Raw genomic sequence first — 16,062 nt, forward strand, 5'->3', positions numbered from 1 at the left:
GAGAGGGAGAGAGAGGGAGGGAGAGGGAGAGAGAGGAAAGAGGAGAGAGGCAGGGAATATCTGGAAGCAGAGATGAAGCCGTGCATTACTCAGGTGGCCACTGCTTCCCAAAGAGAAACAGCTGGTGGGCCAGCCACATAGGACATCTCTGGACTGTGTATAGCATCAGAGGACAAAGAGAGGACAAGTATCTCCAGCTCCCTGTCATCTGCTGTCTCTCACTGGTCAAAGTCTGGCCCACTAGGCGTTAACTCCTCATTGCCAGCTTACATCACCCGAGCGTTTCAGACATTCACAGGTGAAGCCACACAGCACGCTCTGGACCACGGCGCTTCATTCTTGCCCAGAAGCTGTGGGAGGAATCAGAGCCTCAGGGGGTCCATCAGGTCAGGGCTGCCTGGAGCTTGTGTGTCTTCATCCAGTGGTGACACAAGAGTCCTTCCAGATGCCAGCACTCACCCCGGGGGGAGGACGAGAGAGCCTGTGCTATTAGATGATGGGGCAGTGGCCATGGTTTGGAGGTGGCAGCAAAGGCTGGGACTCGCTCCATAAACAAGTAGCCAAAAGCCCAAGACCCAATGAAGCCAAGAGAAATGTGACCCACACAGGTTTAACCTGGGAAGACTCTGACAAACGAAGAGTCAACACAATAAAGCTCTGAAGTAAATAAATTCTCCTAAAAGGGGGAATAGAAAGCTCTGGATGCCAGAATGTATGTTACTGGAATATACAGCCACCTGCCCTTCCAACAGAGTGAGCAGAATACAATCATACTAACGGATTCCCATTTAATAATGGGAATCCTGAAACCACTTGTCTTCAGCTAGTGTGAGTTTAGAGAAGCAACAGTGAAAATAATCTACCCTGAGATTAAGGATTAATTTAGGCTGACCAAGACAAAATATAAAAAGGACACAGACATTTTTAATGTCGGAAAATAGTTATTTTGAGGGAAAAGATCACTATTGCCTTTGATGTATAAACATAGTCCTACACCCATAACAAGTATAGAGCATTCATTCAAGGAAAAGCCATGCTAAATGAGACATCACAACGTTTTCAACTGTTTAATTGCATAAGAAAATACTAATATTAATATTTTAACATGTATTTGTTTCACAAGAACTTAGCTATGAATGAATCAGGTCCTGGGGCACACGTGGTCTTGTAAGACTATCGTCATCAAAAGTGGTCCTTTTTAAGCATGTTAATAAGAGGACATTAAAGCTAATACACGTGGGATATGCAAATATTTGGATACTAGATCCCTTTTCCCTCTATTTCTCTAATCCCTGTAACATGCAGCACAGGAACGAGTTCCTTGTTTGTGTTCAATAAAGCTTCAGACATGAGAGGGCACCGCTGCCACCTCTGTCCTCCTCCTTGACTGCTCAGGCAGGGGTCCTGCTCTCACCCCTTCATGGGGCACCTTCTCCAAACTACACCACTTACTAGTAAAAGAGTTCCAGAGACAAGACCACTAGTCAGTCAAGAGCAGCTTTATGTCTGTTAAATCCCCAGTTGGGGGCCTGTACGGACTAATGACTGATTTCATTTGCAACACGATGTCACGGAAACCACAGTGGACTTGGAGTTAAAAGATGTGGTTTAAATGCTGAGTAAGACACTTTCAGCCCTCTGATGTCGGGAACGTAGTTTTACCTAAGCATCAGTTTCCTCACTCAAACAAGGGAATTCTAACATCTAGTTAGAATATAGAGCCGATGGTTGTAACAAACCCAAAACAGGAGAAGCTTAAACAAGGTAGAAGTGATTTCCCCTGTGCCTCATAGTAGGCTCCTGAGACACCCACGCCTGACATGGCAGCTCCGCGGGGCTAGGAACGCACCCTGCTTTCTTATTCTCCCATCACTGATGATGTAGCTGTGTCTGCAGGGTGAAAGGAGGCCCATAATCACACCGGCTGGGGTCACATCCCAGCTGACAAGGGGGAAACGGGTGAAACACAGACCTCTCTCTCCTAAGGGCACAAGCAGTGCTGCGCTGGGGATGGTCAGAACCAGCCTATGAGAGCCAGCTGTCTACTTTTCAGGAACCACAGGAGCTGGTTGTTAAACACAGCCTTTGTTAAAAATTATAGAAATTCACAAATTATGTAAAAAAAAACAAGGGCAGCAGATGCTCAGATCTCAACCCTTCCTAATTACAGCACAACATTTCACTGTTACCCCTGTTTTGTGGTTATTTACTCGTAGTGTCTCTGCGTGGGCACACTGCATCACCATGTGCCCCTGCAGGCCTGCAGACAGTAAAGAGCCTTCATGCTGCAGCTTGAAATCCATCATGTCAGTGTGTTTACACTACAGAAATTGGCAAAGACTGCAATTCAGGCCTTAATTTATTGTTCTGTTGATTATCTAAGACCAGGAGCTAGCAAACCACCCAGAATCTGTTTTGGTTTAGTCCTTAAACTAAGAGTGATTTTTTTTTTTTTAAACTTTGTAAAGTATAGGAGGAAGGAAGAAAAAGAGGGAGGGAGAAAGAGCAAAAGCATGAAAGCAAGAAAGAAAGCAAGGAATAAAACATTTGATGGAGGCAGGCTGTACGTGGCTGCAAAGCCTTAAATATTTACCAGCAGGGCTTTTGCAAGAAATGTTCCTGAACCTGATGGACAAAATATTAAAAATGCAAATGAAACTGAGAAGCCTCCTTGATGGCTGTCGCCCTCAGGGGATGGAAGCAGCCTCATTCCTTGTCATGTGGCCCCTCGAGATTCTAAGACAGTGAGAAAGAGTATCCCCTGTGTTGAATCCCTCTCAGGCTTTGACTCTTTAACCAGGAAGCACCCAGTGCCTTCCAGGTGCTCACCTGAATAGCCCAGGGGATAAGCACGCTCCCTGGAAGTCAGCCACACTCTCACCACCACGGGAAGGCCCCGCCCCGCATTTGTCTCTATAGTTACAGGTCCCGCCCCCAATCAAGAGGATGGATTCCACATGGCCTTGGATCACTGGCTCATCCCGGAAGTCTTCCTAGTACAAGGGGAACCTCCTCGTTGGTGCCACATCTACCTCTTTTATTTACATTATTATTTTGAGAATTTAATGAGATCATGGATATATAAAAGCACTTCATTAAAATAGAAAGTCTGTAGTGTTAAAAAGTGCTCTGTAAAAAGTTACAAGTGCTATGAAGTCTAAAGTTATTCTTCCTGACCTCTACTCTTCCTCAAATTCATGTATCTGAATGTTTGATAACAGAGCTCCTTTCCAATTCCTAGTTCAGAACCCAGGATGCAGGTACATCTCTGACCCTGCTCTGGTTTTGTAACTTCTTCCAAGTCCCCCTGAAGAGCTTACTGAACATGAGGAATACAAGACCCCTTCATGGTCTATCTAGCAAGTTCACTGTTTACTGAATAAATCCTTCTTTTGGTAATGAGAACTCAAGATTTTCCGTCCTTCCTTCCCTGTCCCTACCCCTCCCCCTCTTCTTCCTCCCACTTTTTTTTTTCCTTTTATTTATTTCACTAACACATTAGGAAAGTGTATAAAAAAGCCATCTAGAGTTTAGCAATAAGAAGTTATCTCGCACCTCTAGTCAGCTTCCAGACACTGCTGTTGGCCAGAGGCCAAAAGATAATAATTACAGTTTTTAAGTTCATCTTTATAACGTACATCTGCTGCCCACCATAGTCCTAAATTTTCTAAGGAAATGAGGAGGCAAATGTAACAGATTTTCACTCCCAGTGGAGCCCAGCTCTTCAGTGAGATGCTTTTATGCACCCAGGCACATGAGGATCTTTGAGGCTTCTTTCAACAGGAGTTACAACATTTGATTTGAGCTTCTTTTTAACTGAAAGCAGTACTTTCAGTATTGATGGTTAACAAGAACTTACTGCAGGTGCAGAAATAAAGCAAAAACCAACCAGCTGTATTTCTCACAAGGTCTGCAGAAACACTGGGAACCCACGCGCACACGGATGACATGGAAACAAAAGTTGCATCTGCCATTTCAAGTGCCCACGATGTCACCTCCACCCCATCTTTTTAACAAAGATTAAGATAATGCCCCTAGCCTTTGTTAAAAACAAGACAGCGGGCCCAAAATGGAGTCACTCAGTCTAAGCCCCGCATCACCAAACCGAGACAAACAGTTTCAGCTCTCCCAGAAATGGAATCTTAAATAAATCCACCAGAAAGCCCCTGACTGGCGCTAGTCAGGTAATCTGTCTGATGGGCACCTGCCATCCCCTGAAGGAAAGTAACTTTGCAATAACCAACCGGCTTTTTTGATTAATAAAACTTCCTTGCTCTCACTCCCTTCTGCCTATAAAATTCTTTCATTTTGTACAGCTTCTTGGAGCTTCTTTCCATCTGCTACACTGGATGCTGCCTGATTCAAATCAACTTTTGCTCTTAAAATTTTTAATATGCCTCGGTTTATCTTTTAAATAAATAGGCGTCCGAGAGGGAAACTAAGGAGACCCCCTCCCCCGACAGCCCCCAGGAGCACTGAGCAACCAGGGAAGGTACCTGCTGAGTTCCTGGAGCTGGCTGTTTTCTCGCTGCCTCTGGAGGTGGTGGGCAAGTACTCTCGGTCCCGGATCCTGGACCCGCAGCTCTTGCCTCATGAGCTTTCCGACCATCTGAGCATTTCTTTTTCTGGCCTGGGTCCGGAAACCTGCTGGAGGCTGACTGGTCTGACGTAGAAAGGCTCACGCCTGGGGTCAGAGTGGATCTGACTTAAGCCGGAGCGGAGCCAGTGTGAGGCCTCAGGTGAATAAAATTGTGTTTTAAGGCTGAACTAGCAGGTTAAACTTATCAAAGATAATCTTGAATTAGAGAGGCCATAGTGGAGAACTTTTAACTTCGGTAAGCTTATCCATTTACAAGATGCCCTAGAAAAAGAGGGGTCTCAGCCAAGGACTCACTATAAAGGGGAGAAGAAAAATTACTCTTCCTCCTCTCTAGAGCCTGCAGATGGCATCTTGGGAAAGCTAGCGGGAGCCGGCAAAGGGTGAGACTTTTTACCAGTCACTTCTCCCAGGTCTCTATCTGTGGTGCCTGGTTGAGAGAGGAAGGTACAATTTTACATTGTCCTTTTCTTTGCAAATTCAGACTCTTATTCATTTGGTTCTGGGGATCCACCGTGGTTTTTTATTTTTGTTTTTGTTTTTTTTTTCTTTTTTGGCCATGCCGCGAAGCTTGTGGGATCTTAGTTCCCCGACCAGGGACTGAACCTGGGCCCAGCAATGGAAGCGCTGAGTCCTAACCACTGGACTACTAGGGAATTCCCTGTTTTTTCTTAATTGAAGTTTAACTGGCATACATTGTATTAGTTTCAGGTGTAGGACATAATGAGCCCACGTTTGTATACATTGTGAAATGATCACCACAGTCTAGTTACCATCTGTCACAATACAAAGTTACAAATTTTTTTTCTTGTGATGAGAACTTTTAAGATTTTCCTTCTTAGCAACTTTCAAATTTGCAATACAGTATTACTAACTATAGTCACCATGCTGATGACTAGATATTTAGTTACATCCCCATGACTTATTTAATTTTAAAACTGGAAATTTGTACCTCTTTATCCCCTTCACTGGTTTTGCCCACCCCCCCTCCAACCCCTGTTCTCTTTGGCTATCATAATCTATTCTCTGTATATATGATTTCTTATTTGTTTGTTTTGTTTTTCAAATTCCACATAAAAGTGAAATTCTACAGTATTTTTCTTTCTTTGTCTGATTTATTTCACTTAGCAAAATATCATCAAGATCCATCCATATTGTCACAAATGGCAAGAGTTCATTCTTTTTTATGGCTGAGTAATACTCCAGAGTGTGTGTGTGTGTGTGTGTGTGTGTCTGTATCTCACATTTTCTTTTCCATACATCTATTGATGGACACTTAGGTTGTCTCCACAACTTGGCTATTGTGAATAATACTGCAATGAACATAGGGAGGCATATATCCTTTCAAATCAGTGTTTCATTTACTTCAGATAAATATCCAGAAGTGGAATTACTGGATCATATGGTAGTTCTATTTTTAATTTCTTTAGGAACCTCCATACTGTTTCCATAGTGGCTGCACAAATTTACATTCCCACCTAGGCTCCCTTTTCTCCACATTCTTACCAACACTTATTATTTCTTTTCCTTTTAGGATAACCATTCTGACAGGTGTGAGGTCATATCTCATTGTGGTTTTGATTTATGTCTCCCTGATGATTAGTGATGTTGAGCATCACTTCATGTGCCTGTTGGCCATCTGAATGTCTTCTTTGAAAAAATGTCTATTCAGATCCTCTGCCCATTTTTTAATTGGATTGTTTGTTTGTTATTGAGTTTTATGAGCTCTTTATCTATTTTGGATATTCACCCCTTACCTGATATATGATTTACAAATATCTTCTCCCATTCAGTAGGTTGCCTTTTTATGTTGTTGATGGTTTCCTTCACTGTGCAGTATCTCTTTGGCTTGATGTAGTTGCATTCATTTATGTTTGCTTTTGTTGCCACTGCCTTTGGAGTCAGATCCAAAAAAATATCACAAAGAGCAATGTCAAGAGGCTTACTGCCTATGTTTTCTTCTAGGAGTTTTATGGTTTCTGGTATTACATTCATGTCTTTAATCCTTTTTTTTTGGCTGCATTGGGTCTTTGTTGCTGTGTGCGGCCTTTCTCTAGTTGCAGTGAGCGGGGCTTCTCTTCATTGCAGTGCACGGGCTTCTCATTGTGGTGGCTTCTCTTGTTGCAGAGCTCGGGCTCTAGGTGCAGGCTCAGTAGTTGTGGCACACAGGCTTAGTTGCTACACGGCATGTGGGATCTTCCTGGACCAGGGCTCGAACCCTGTCCCCTGTGTTGGCAGGTGGATTCTTAACCACTGTGCCACCAGGGAAGCCCTTAAATCCATTCTGAGTTAATTTTTGTGTATGGTGTAAGATAGTGGTCCAGTTTCTCTCTTTTGTATGTGTCTGTCCAGTTTTCCCAACACAATTTACTAAAAAGACTGTCTCTTCCCCATTGTTTTGATACATTCTTGCCTCCTTTGTCATAAATTAATTGACCATATATGCTTGGGTCTACTTCTGGGCTGTTTATTTTATTCCATTGATCTATGTGTCTGTTTTTATGCCAGTCCCATGATGACTGTAGCTTTGTAATATAGTTTGAAATCAGGAAGCATGATGCCTCCGGCATTGTTCTTCTTTCTCAGTATTGCTTTGGCCATTCAAGATATTTTGAGGTTCCATACAAATTTTAGGATTATTTGTTCTATTTCTGTGAAAATGCCACTGAGATTTTGATGGGGATTGCACTGAATCTGTAAATTGCTTTAGGTAATATGGATATTTTTACAATATTAATTTTTCCAATCTATTTATGTCTTCTTCAGTTTCTTTCATCAATGTCTTAACAGTTTTCAGTGTACAGATCTTTCACCACCTTGGTTAAATTTATTCCTATGTATTTTATTCTTTTTGATGCAATTGTAAATGAGATTTTCTTGATTTCTCTTTCTGATAGTTTGTTGTTAGTGTATAAGAACACAACGGGTTTTTAAAATTTTATTTATTTAATTAATTTATTTATTTTTTTTGGCTGCATTGGGTCTTCGTTGCTGTTCACGGGCTTTCTCTAGTTGCAGCGAGTGGGGGCTACTCTTCGTTGCAGTGCGCAGGCTTCTCATTGCGGTGGCTTCTCTTGTTGTGGAGCACAGCCTCTAGGCACATGGGTTTCAGTAGCTGTGGCATGTGGGCTCAGTTGTTGTGGTGCACGGGCTTCGTTGCTCCACGGTCCAGGATCTTCCTGGACCAGGGCTCACACTCATGTCCCCTGCATTGGCAGGCGGATCCTTAACCACTGCACCACCAGGGAAGTCCCCACAACAGGTTTTTGTATATTGATTTTTTTAACACCTCAACTTTACTAAATATGTTTATTAGTTCTAACAGTTTCCTGGTGGAGTCTTTAGGGTTTTCCATATACAAAATCATGTTGTTCACAGTGACAGTTTTACCTCTTCCTTTCCAATTTCAATGCTTTTTATTTCTTTTTTCTGACTAATTGCTCTAGCTAAGATTTCCAATACTGTGTTGAATAAAAGTGTCTAGAGTAGGCATCCTTGTCTTGTTCCTGATCTTAAGGGGAAAGCTTTCAGCTTTTGTTCACCATTGAATATAATTTTAGCTGTTGGCTTGTCATATATGGCCTTTATTATATTGAGGTACATTCCATCTATACCCACTCTGTTGAGAGGTTTTTTTTTTTTTATCATAAATGGATGTTGAATTTTGTCAAATGCTTTTTCTGCATCTGTTGATACGATCATATGATTTTTATCGTTCATTTTGTTAATACCCATTGGTTGTTGAATCTTTCTCTCCCAGAACAGCTTTTGCTTTTTTGTTTGTCTCATTTTTGTGTCCTGAGAACTTAGCTTTGGAACTATCAGGTTGGGTGTCCCAAAATGTGGCCAGAAAGAAATGCAGGTTGCACTCCATTGGCAACTAGAGTTCTACTGATTGTTGCCAGCTTTCAAGGCAACTGTCCACATCTTTCTCTCTCGGCTGTCTTTTGGAAATGGTTTGGGTCTTGGGAGGGTAGTATCTTTTGCACCCTCCTTGGGAGTATCTCTTGCATCTGAAGGGGAGCAGGCTTTGCCACCCCAAAATATGCCACTTACACATGAGGATTATTTTTTGAGCTAAAGGCAACCAAGAACCCAGCAGATTCAGGAAAAGCTCTTTACCTTCCCTTCAGCTGCCTAATTTACATTGGAAAGAAGGGCTATGCCAGGAAGAAAACTATTATCAGAGATATCATTTTGAAACAGGAGGGAAGGGGGCAGGGCACAACCTTTAAAAGAATGACATAGCTGTTGAGGATATGACATAAACTGTTTAGAACCAACTAGGCCCAAGATGGTGGAAGATTTGATGTCCAGTGGACCTTGAGCCTCATTATAAGCTCACTGTAATACATTAGCATATGCTAAATGACACACCCACAGGTGCCATGACCATTCCGAGGCCGACCATAAAAGGCCAAAAAGTGGTTGGTGGCCCAATTCCTGGAAATCCCCGCTCTTTCCCCAAAATCATTGGAATAAACCTCCCAGTTGTTAGCTATGAAATTACCCAGACCACAAAAACTAACCACCCCATATTTCGGGGCCACTCTCTCCTTTTGAGACGGACTGCTTTCTGTCTATGGAATGTGTATCTCTCTAAACAAATCCACTTCTTACCTATCACTTTGCCTCTCACTGAATTCTTTCTACGATAAGACATAAAGAACTTGAGCTTCATTAAGTCCTGAGACCAGGTGTGCGACTTCATTTAAAAGACAGTGGGTTCGAGTCTCAGTCCATGGGTTCAAGACCCAGCCTGAGTTCTGGTCTGGTCTGAGTCACATCTGAGGTGTGTGGTTTCAATTTCACCTAAGAAACTTATGCGCCTAACCAGGCAATCTTTGTTTTCTGAACATCTCCTCTGCCTTCCTGTGAATGACCTTCCTCCCCTTGGTATCATCAGACCCCCTAACCCTTTTCTTAGCTCAGGTATTATATGGGATGTTGTTACTTGGCTGTCTTTTGAGCCTTCATATCTTTACAGGGCTCCATAAATGTTTGTTTCTCCTGTTAATCTCTCATATCAATTTAATTATTAGACCAGCCAAAGAACTTAGAAGGGAAGAAGGCGGAAAATTTTCCACCCCTACACATCCAAGCGGTTGTTCAATACTGCCAGGAATATTTACTGTTTTTCTCGGCTGAAGCCTGACAAGATATCTGAGAGGATTCTTTTTAAAAGTAGCTCTCTGGTCAGAAGTTGGCCAAGTTGGAAACTGATATTCAGAACCTGATAAGAACTTTTTTTTTTAGGCTTTCTCCTTTAACCTAAAATAAAACTATGTACCCACAGGGGGGGGAAAACATTCTGAAGCCTTTGTGGAAGGATTTACTATAACATTCCAAAGACACATAGCTCTAAATCTAGAACATAGGAATCTTTTGATTTCCATCTTAGTGGAAAATCTTCTCCCTGATATAAAGAAGCAAACTGATGATAATGTAGTTGGGTGAGTGGGTCAACCTCCATATTATTCAGGTGGGCCCCAATCTTTTGAGGAATTAAAAAATGTACTTGTCTTACAAATCTGGTCTTTACAAATCAGACATGTGGCTCTAGAAACAATTCAAAGCACACCTATTCTTTTTACCAAGCCCCAAACATTCCCTATTCATCTCAAAAGGCTTGCAGATATTTGTAAAACCTCTGAATTTAGGAAACAAGAGCCCTTGGTGGTGGAACTGGCACTCTTTCCCAGTGCCTTTTGAGATGTGAGTATTCTACAAGCGGGGTCGGGTCAGTCTCCACTTCCAGAGAGTTCAGTCTGGGAGAGGCAGTCCCGTGCACCAACCATCTCCTGTGTATCACACTGTATTCACATGAGGAGGAGGGGGTTCAGGTTCCCTCAGAGGAGGTTTGGAAGGAGTGAGGAGTTGGCTGAGTTTACAATAAGTTCTGTGCAGTTGGTGGCACCATTTTGCAAATTTGGTAACTGAGTTTTGGAGACATTAAACAATTTGCCTGAGGTTACTCAGTGAGCAGGGAAGCCAGGATTCGAATCTTAGGAGGAAAGTGATGTCAATGGAATATCCAGGCTGTCTCCATTTGTGTGACATAGAGAAGAGAACATTTAAGTTCCCTAAAGATCCCTGGACAGTGGTCTAAGGCATGCAGGCAGTGTCAGTGGGGTAGGGGATCAGGACCCAGGCCTGCGGTCAGCTGGACCTGGTATGAGCCATGGTACAGGGATTAAAGCCTTCTGGGCCTTGTCTGTGGACTTGGGATAATAATAGCAACAACGGTGAGACCCAACATTCATCGTGGACTTACTGTATACTTTCACTGCCTCAATTTTCCTCATCTCTAGATTGGGAATAACAAGAATAGTAATGAGAATAATAAACGATAGGTAGCATTTATTGAATATTTTTTGCATGAAACTCTCTGTTCTAAGAGAAATATACACCCTGGTGTTTCTCATCTGTAACCTGGGAATAATAATAATAGCAATAATAATAATAATAAATGATATGAATGATTTATTAAATACCTAATGGATTATAGGCCTCCATTCTAAGTGATTCATGCATCTGAGTTTCCTTCACAGATAGATTGGGAATAATAAATCATCATAGTAATTAGTGATAGCTAACATTTTACTGAGTGTTTACTATATGCCAGGTTCTGTTCTGAGAAGAACAGACTAGACAGACAAGGGCCATCTTGCCTGGGTCCCCAGGAAGTCTCTCATATTGTTAAGGGAATCACTGACTGAAACCACCTGCCCCGGCCAGGCCCAAGAGTAACCACATGCAGGAGTTATCTTACAACAGGAGGTCCTGGTAAGGAATGCAGAACTAACAAGCTACCGCCAACCAGAAGAATTCGGGAAAGGTCAAAAGGAGACCAGGAAGGACCCTGAGTCAGAATGATTGGCCAGAGACAACCCGGAAACTAACCCCATCACCATAAAACCTGAGACTGTGAGCCATGTGGCAGAGCAGTTCCCCTGGGTTCCCTTACCCTGCTGCTCTGCACCCAGGCGCCCCTTCCCAATAAAGTCCCTTGCTTTGTCAGCACGTGTGTCTCCTCGGACAATTCATTTCCCAGTGTTGGACAAGAGCCCGCTCTCGGGCCCTGGAAGGGGTCCCCCTTCCAGGACCAACATTCTATCCCGTGCCTCGTCACCCCACTCTGCTCCACCCCACTGGCCTCCTCCAGATGCTCCTGACACTCGACAAACTCAGTCCCCTCCACAGCCCTTGCAGGCGCCATCCCCTCTGCCCAGTGCACCTTCGCCCAGACACCTACAGGGCTCACTCCCTCGCCTGCCCCCTCACCTCCCTGCTCAGGCACCACTACTTCAATGAGATCCTCGCTGACCCTGCTACTTAAAATCCGGGGCCTACAATAGTGCCTGGTACACAAGCAGACATTCAGCAAATGCTTGTTTAAGCCACACATGCTTAGCGGGTGGCAAGGTGCCCTTTGGAACTGGGTCCCCCAGGCCAGCCTCCTGAGCAGCTGACATCCTTAACAGCCCTGCAGTCCGAGGAGACTGGGGTAAGGGCACCCCAGATGACGACACAGCAGGGCAAAGGCCCTGAGATGACACGGTGCTTGGAGAAGGGTGGAAAATCAGCTGTGTGGCTTGAAGCAAACGTGTGAGGGTGTGAGAGGCGAGGCCAGGTAGGCGAGCAGGTCCGAGAGAGTCTGCGGGTAATGCAGGGACTCTGGGAGGCTGGGATCTTACTCTGAACCACAGGAGACCGACAGGACCTGCAGCGGGTTTTTAACACGTCCCTTCGAGCCCTTACTGGTAAAACAGACGGTTCAGGAACCCGAGATGAGGCCGTGGAGATGGAGTGGCCTTGACACCCACCCAGTCACTGAGCTGTCGGGAGCGTTTACTGAGCTCCTGCGGCCTGAGCCGGCCAGGGGACTGGTGGGCGGAGTGCGGCGAGGCCCCGCCCAGACTTCCTGAACCACTCCCCCTTCTCCCGGAGAGAGGAAGGGCACGACCCCCAGCCCCAATGGCTCCTGTGGCACAGACTCAGCCGGGGAGTTGGAGGATGGTCCGCAAACGTCGCCTTTATTTCCGGGCGGGCCTTGAAGGAAGGTGGGGCCGGGTGGGTCCTACTGGCCTAGGGGGGCGTCAGGGCCAGCTCCGCCGGCGGCGCCAGGTCGCTCTCGCTGGGGAGCTGGGGGCCGGTCTGCGGGGGCTGGGAGTCAGCCTTTGGGGCCCTGGCGCCCGCCCACGCTGGCCCGCGCCGCCCTTTCCTTGTCCCCGCCCCCCCCGAGGACGCCCTGCACCCGCACCCCCCCCCTCTCAGAGGGGCTCCGGGGACATCCCGCCCGCTCTGTCTCGGCCCGTCTGGCCTCCATCCCGGGCTCTCTACCTCTCCGGCCCGGTCCTCTGGGGTGGTCTGGGTCTGGGCGGGGACCTGCCCCCCGAGTTTCTCCAGCTCCGCCTTCAGCCTGCGGAGAAGGGGCAGAGGAGGGGAGGAAGAGAGGGGGAGTGTGGAGGGGGCACAGGGAGGAAGCCACTGAGACACTGAGCCCTGAAGCCTGCAGGAGAGCCCCGGCGGGAGGAGAGCCCAGCCCGCGGAGGCCCCGCCCTTCTGGGAGGGGCAGAAGGGGAGGTGTTGGCGGGGCGGACCTCGGCCCCTCCCCTCCTCCTCTCCCCTCTTACCCGTCTTTCTCTGCCGGGGCGCTCTGGACCTCGGGCGGCGAGCACAGCCGCCGCTCCACCGTCTCCAGCTTGGCCCGCGCCTGCCTCTCTGCGGGTGGGCGGGGCGTCATGGGCGGGGCCGGGAGCTCCCGCCGGCCGCCCCGGCTCCGACCCCACCCCGCGCGGGAGTCCCACCTTCGGTGAGCAGCTGCTCCTTGCTGCTCTGCAGGGCACGGATCTCCCAGGCCAGTCGCTGCTTCAGCATCTGTGAAGAGAGAGAGGAGCCCTGTCCGTCCAGCTGTCCTCCTGGCTCCTCCTCCTTCGCGCCTCTCGGAAAGTCCTTACTTGAATTAGGGCGTTCATTCATTCAGCTATCCATTAATTCAGTGTGCAGCTTCTGCTGTGGCCGGGCGCTGGCAGAGATGCTCTCCCCCTCAATCACTCCCCATGTCCCCGTGTACCTTAAACCTCATCTCTTCCCACTCTCTCATCCCCCAGCCCCACTGTTTGCTCTTCCTCAAAGACCCCAGGCACAGTTCAGCCTCCCAGGGACATTTGCACTCAGATACCCGCATGGCTTCCTCACTTACTTCCCTCGTGTCTGTGTTCAGATGACACCTGCTCAGAGAGGACTTCCCCACTGGCGTTACATGATCTATCTACTTATTTTCTTGTTTAGAGTCTGGGTATGCATCTCCTTGCTCCTAACCAACTTGGGGGCAGCAAAGACTTGGCCCCTGTGGAATGCTGCTGGACACATCCAGAGACACTGGCTGAGCGAAGGAATGCCCTGACCGTGTCTGGTTCAGCGTTCCCATTTGCCACTGCAAGATAAGCACTCTAGGCAAGCAGGAGGGAAGCAAGATCAGCAATGGCTCCTGCAACACTCTGGGCAATGGATGCTGGGTGTGGCAGCGGGGGATGGTGAGAGGTGGTTGGGTTCAAGGTAGAAGCTGAAGGACTGAGTTGAGGAGGTGAGAGGAAGAAAGGAGTCAAGGACTACCCCTCGGCATTGGGCCTGAGCAGTAAGTGGACCCTGGGCTGATCAGCAGAGACACTGAAGCCAAGGGAGGAGTGGCTTTGGTTGAGGCAATGATAATGGCTCACATGGAATTCCCAGGGGTCCTTGTGCTGGCCTGTCAAATCCAAATCCTCCAGCCGTTCTTCCACGTGCAACCTAGGGGCCGACATCCAGGAATGAGAAAACACATGCTAGGACTGACACGCAGCCTGGCCCAGTCCGGGGGTTTCTCATTCATAGGCCGTCAGATCTTTGCCTGGTGCTCCCTTGCTAGGAGCCCCTTTATGGGCTTTTTCCTGCAAGCCTTGCTTCCAACAGCACCACTTCCAACAAACTCTCCCTCATGCAAGCCCCACTCCCATGCCCCACACCGCGCCACCCCAGGCCCTAGACCCAGGGTTACCCCGGCTTCCTCTGTCCTTGACTCTCTGTGATCGGAGAGTTATGGAGAGAAATGTGCTCCATGTGCTCCGCCAACATGTACTTCCTGGGAAAGGAAAGAGAACCCTCAGTTATACGCTCTGAATGAGCCACCACTCCTTCCAGCAGGAGAGGGGCTGGGAGTCCCCATCCTCCTTTCCTCTGAGCAAATGTGAACCTTTATGGGCCTCTCTCGACACTATCACCCTGTCCATTCTGTCCCCCATCAAACCATGCCTTCCCAAGAAACCTCTGTGAAGGGTGCAGTAGTTTAGTTTCATAAATTATAAAGTCCTAGATTGAGGCCTGGATCTGCTATTCCGCTGTGACCTTGGACAAGTTAGTTAACCTCTCTGGGTCTCAGTTCCCTCATATGTAAGATGGTGGTACTGTCATCGCGAGGAGTAGTTGATAAACGAACATAAGCTGCTCACCAGACAGTGGGAGGTGTGGTGTGGTTAAGCATATATACACTTTAACTATCTATCATGAAGTTTTCCCACATTATTAAAACCATGATGTGCCGGCATTTGAGACTTCTGGTCACAAGAATGTAAAGGTTCAAAGGACGGAGAGATAGATGGCTGGATGGACAGTGAACTGGACGGGTGAGTGGCAGGCTGGAGAGACGATGTCTGGTTAGAGAACTGATGAGTGCAGGGATGATGGATGGATGGAGAAATAAAGGAAAGATTGTCAGAAGGATGGATAGCTGTCTGGATGGATGGTTGGGTAAAGAAATGAACGGTCAAATGGATGATTGGAAAGGTGGAGAGAAGATGAATGAATGATTGGATGGGTGAAAGATGATTAGATGGAAGGCTGGAGAGATAATGGCTGTCTGTCTGGATGAAGAGTTGGATAGTTGGATAGAGGTATGGATGGATGAGTGGGACAGTGGGTGGATGGGTGGGTAGATGGACGGCTGGGTAAATGGGTGGCTGGGGTCATAAATGAGTAGACAGATAAACAAATGAATGGATGGCAGAAGAGCTAGCTAACCAATAGGGGAAGACTTAGAATAATACCAATGGATGAAATTTATTTGATAAAGAAACTAGCAATGAATGATTAAATGAGTTCATTTTGACACCACCACTTAATATTAATGATGAGCAGGGGTGTCTCTTGTCTAGCTACTCGATTTTATAGAAAGGGGAAATGAGGCGTGTGTGTCCAAGATTTATTTTCCCTAGCTCTTGCCCACTCCCCCTTCAGGCTGGGGAATAAGGCGGGGAAGAGCTGGGCAGGACCTCTTACCTCTGAGCCTCACTTCCCGTCCTTTGGCAGTGCAGCTGGAGGGTCCTCAGTGCCTCTGCGGGGAGGGGAACCAAGGGGCTTTGTGAGGGCTCTTGAGAAGTCAGGGTTGGGTAGAAGCAAGGGGCCTCACATCATGCTGGGCATTGTAA

At 46.7% G+C, this 16,062-nt stretch overlaps 1 protein-coding gene across 5 annotated transcripts in view; it reads right to left on the minus strand.

Annotated features, from left to right (window-relative positions):
- Positions 1-16,062, minus strand: part of SYCE1L (synaptonemal complex central element protein 1 like) — a 23,172-nt gene continuing 7,110 nt past the window's right edge. For 3 of the 5 annotated variants that reach the window (XM_082366396.1, XM_082366394.1, XM_082366395.1), the window contains 6 exons: positions 15,914-15,968; positions 14,637-14,720; positions 14,320-14,389; positions 13,408-13,477; positions 13,234-13,321; positions 10,941-13,019 (listed from right to left, as the gene is read on the minus strand). In XM_082366396.1, coding sequence (XP_082222522.1) covers positions 12,686-13,019; positions 13,234-13,321; positions 13,408-13,477; positions 14,320-14,389; positions 14,637-14,720; positions 15,914-15,968 — 701 coding nt within the window. In that variant the 3' untranslated portion in view covers positions 10,941-12,685. Of the gene's footprint in view, positions 1,891-10,940; positions 13,020-13,233; positions 13,322-13,407; positions 13,478-14,319; positions 14,390-14,636; positions 14,721-15,913; positions 15,969-16,062 lie in introns of those variants that run through there. The other 2 variants (XM_082366398.1, XM_082366397.1) reach the window with 2 other exon arrangements.

This window comes from Balaenoptera borealis (genome assembly GCF_965194805.1).
Source record: "Balaenoptera borealis genome assembly, chromosome: 19".
In the NCBI taxonomy this organism is placed as follows: Eukaryota; Metazoa; Chordata; class Mammalia; order Artiodactyla; family Balaenopteridae; genus Balaenoptera; species Balaenoptera borealis.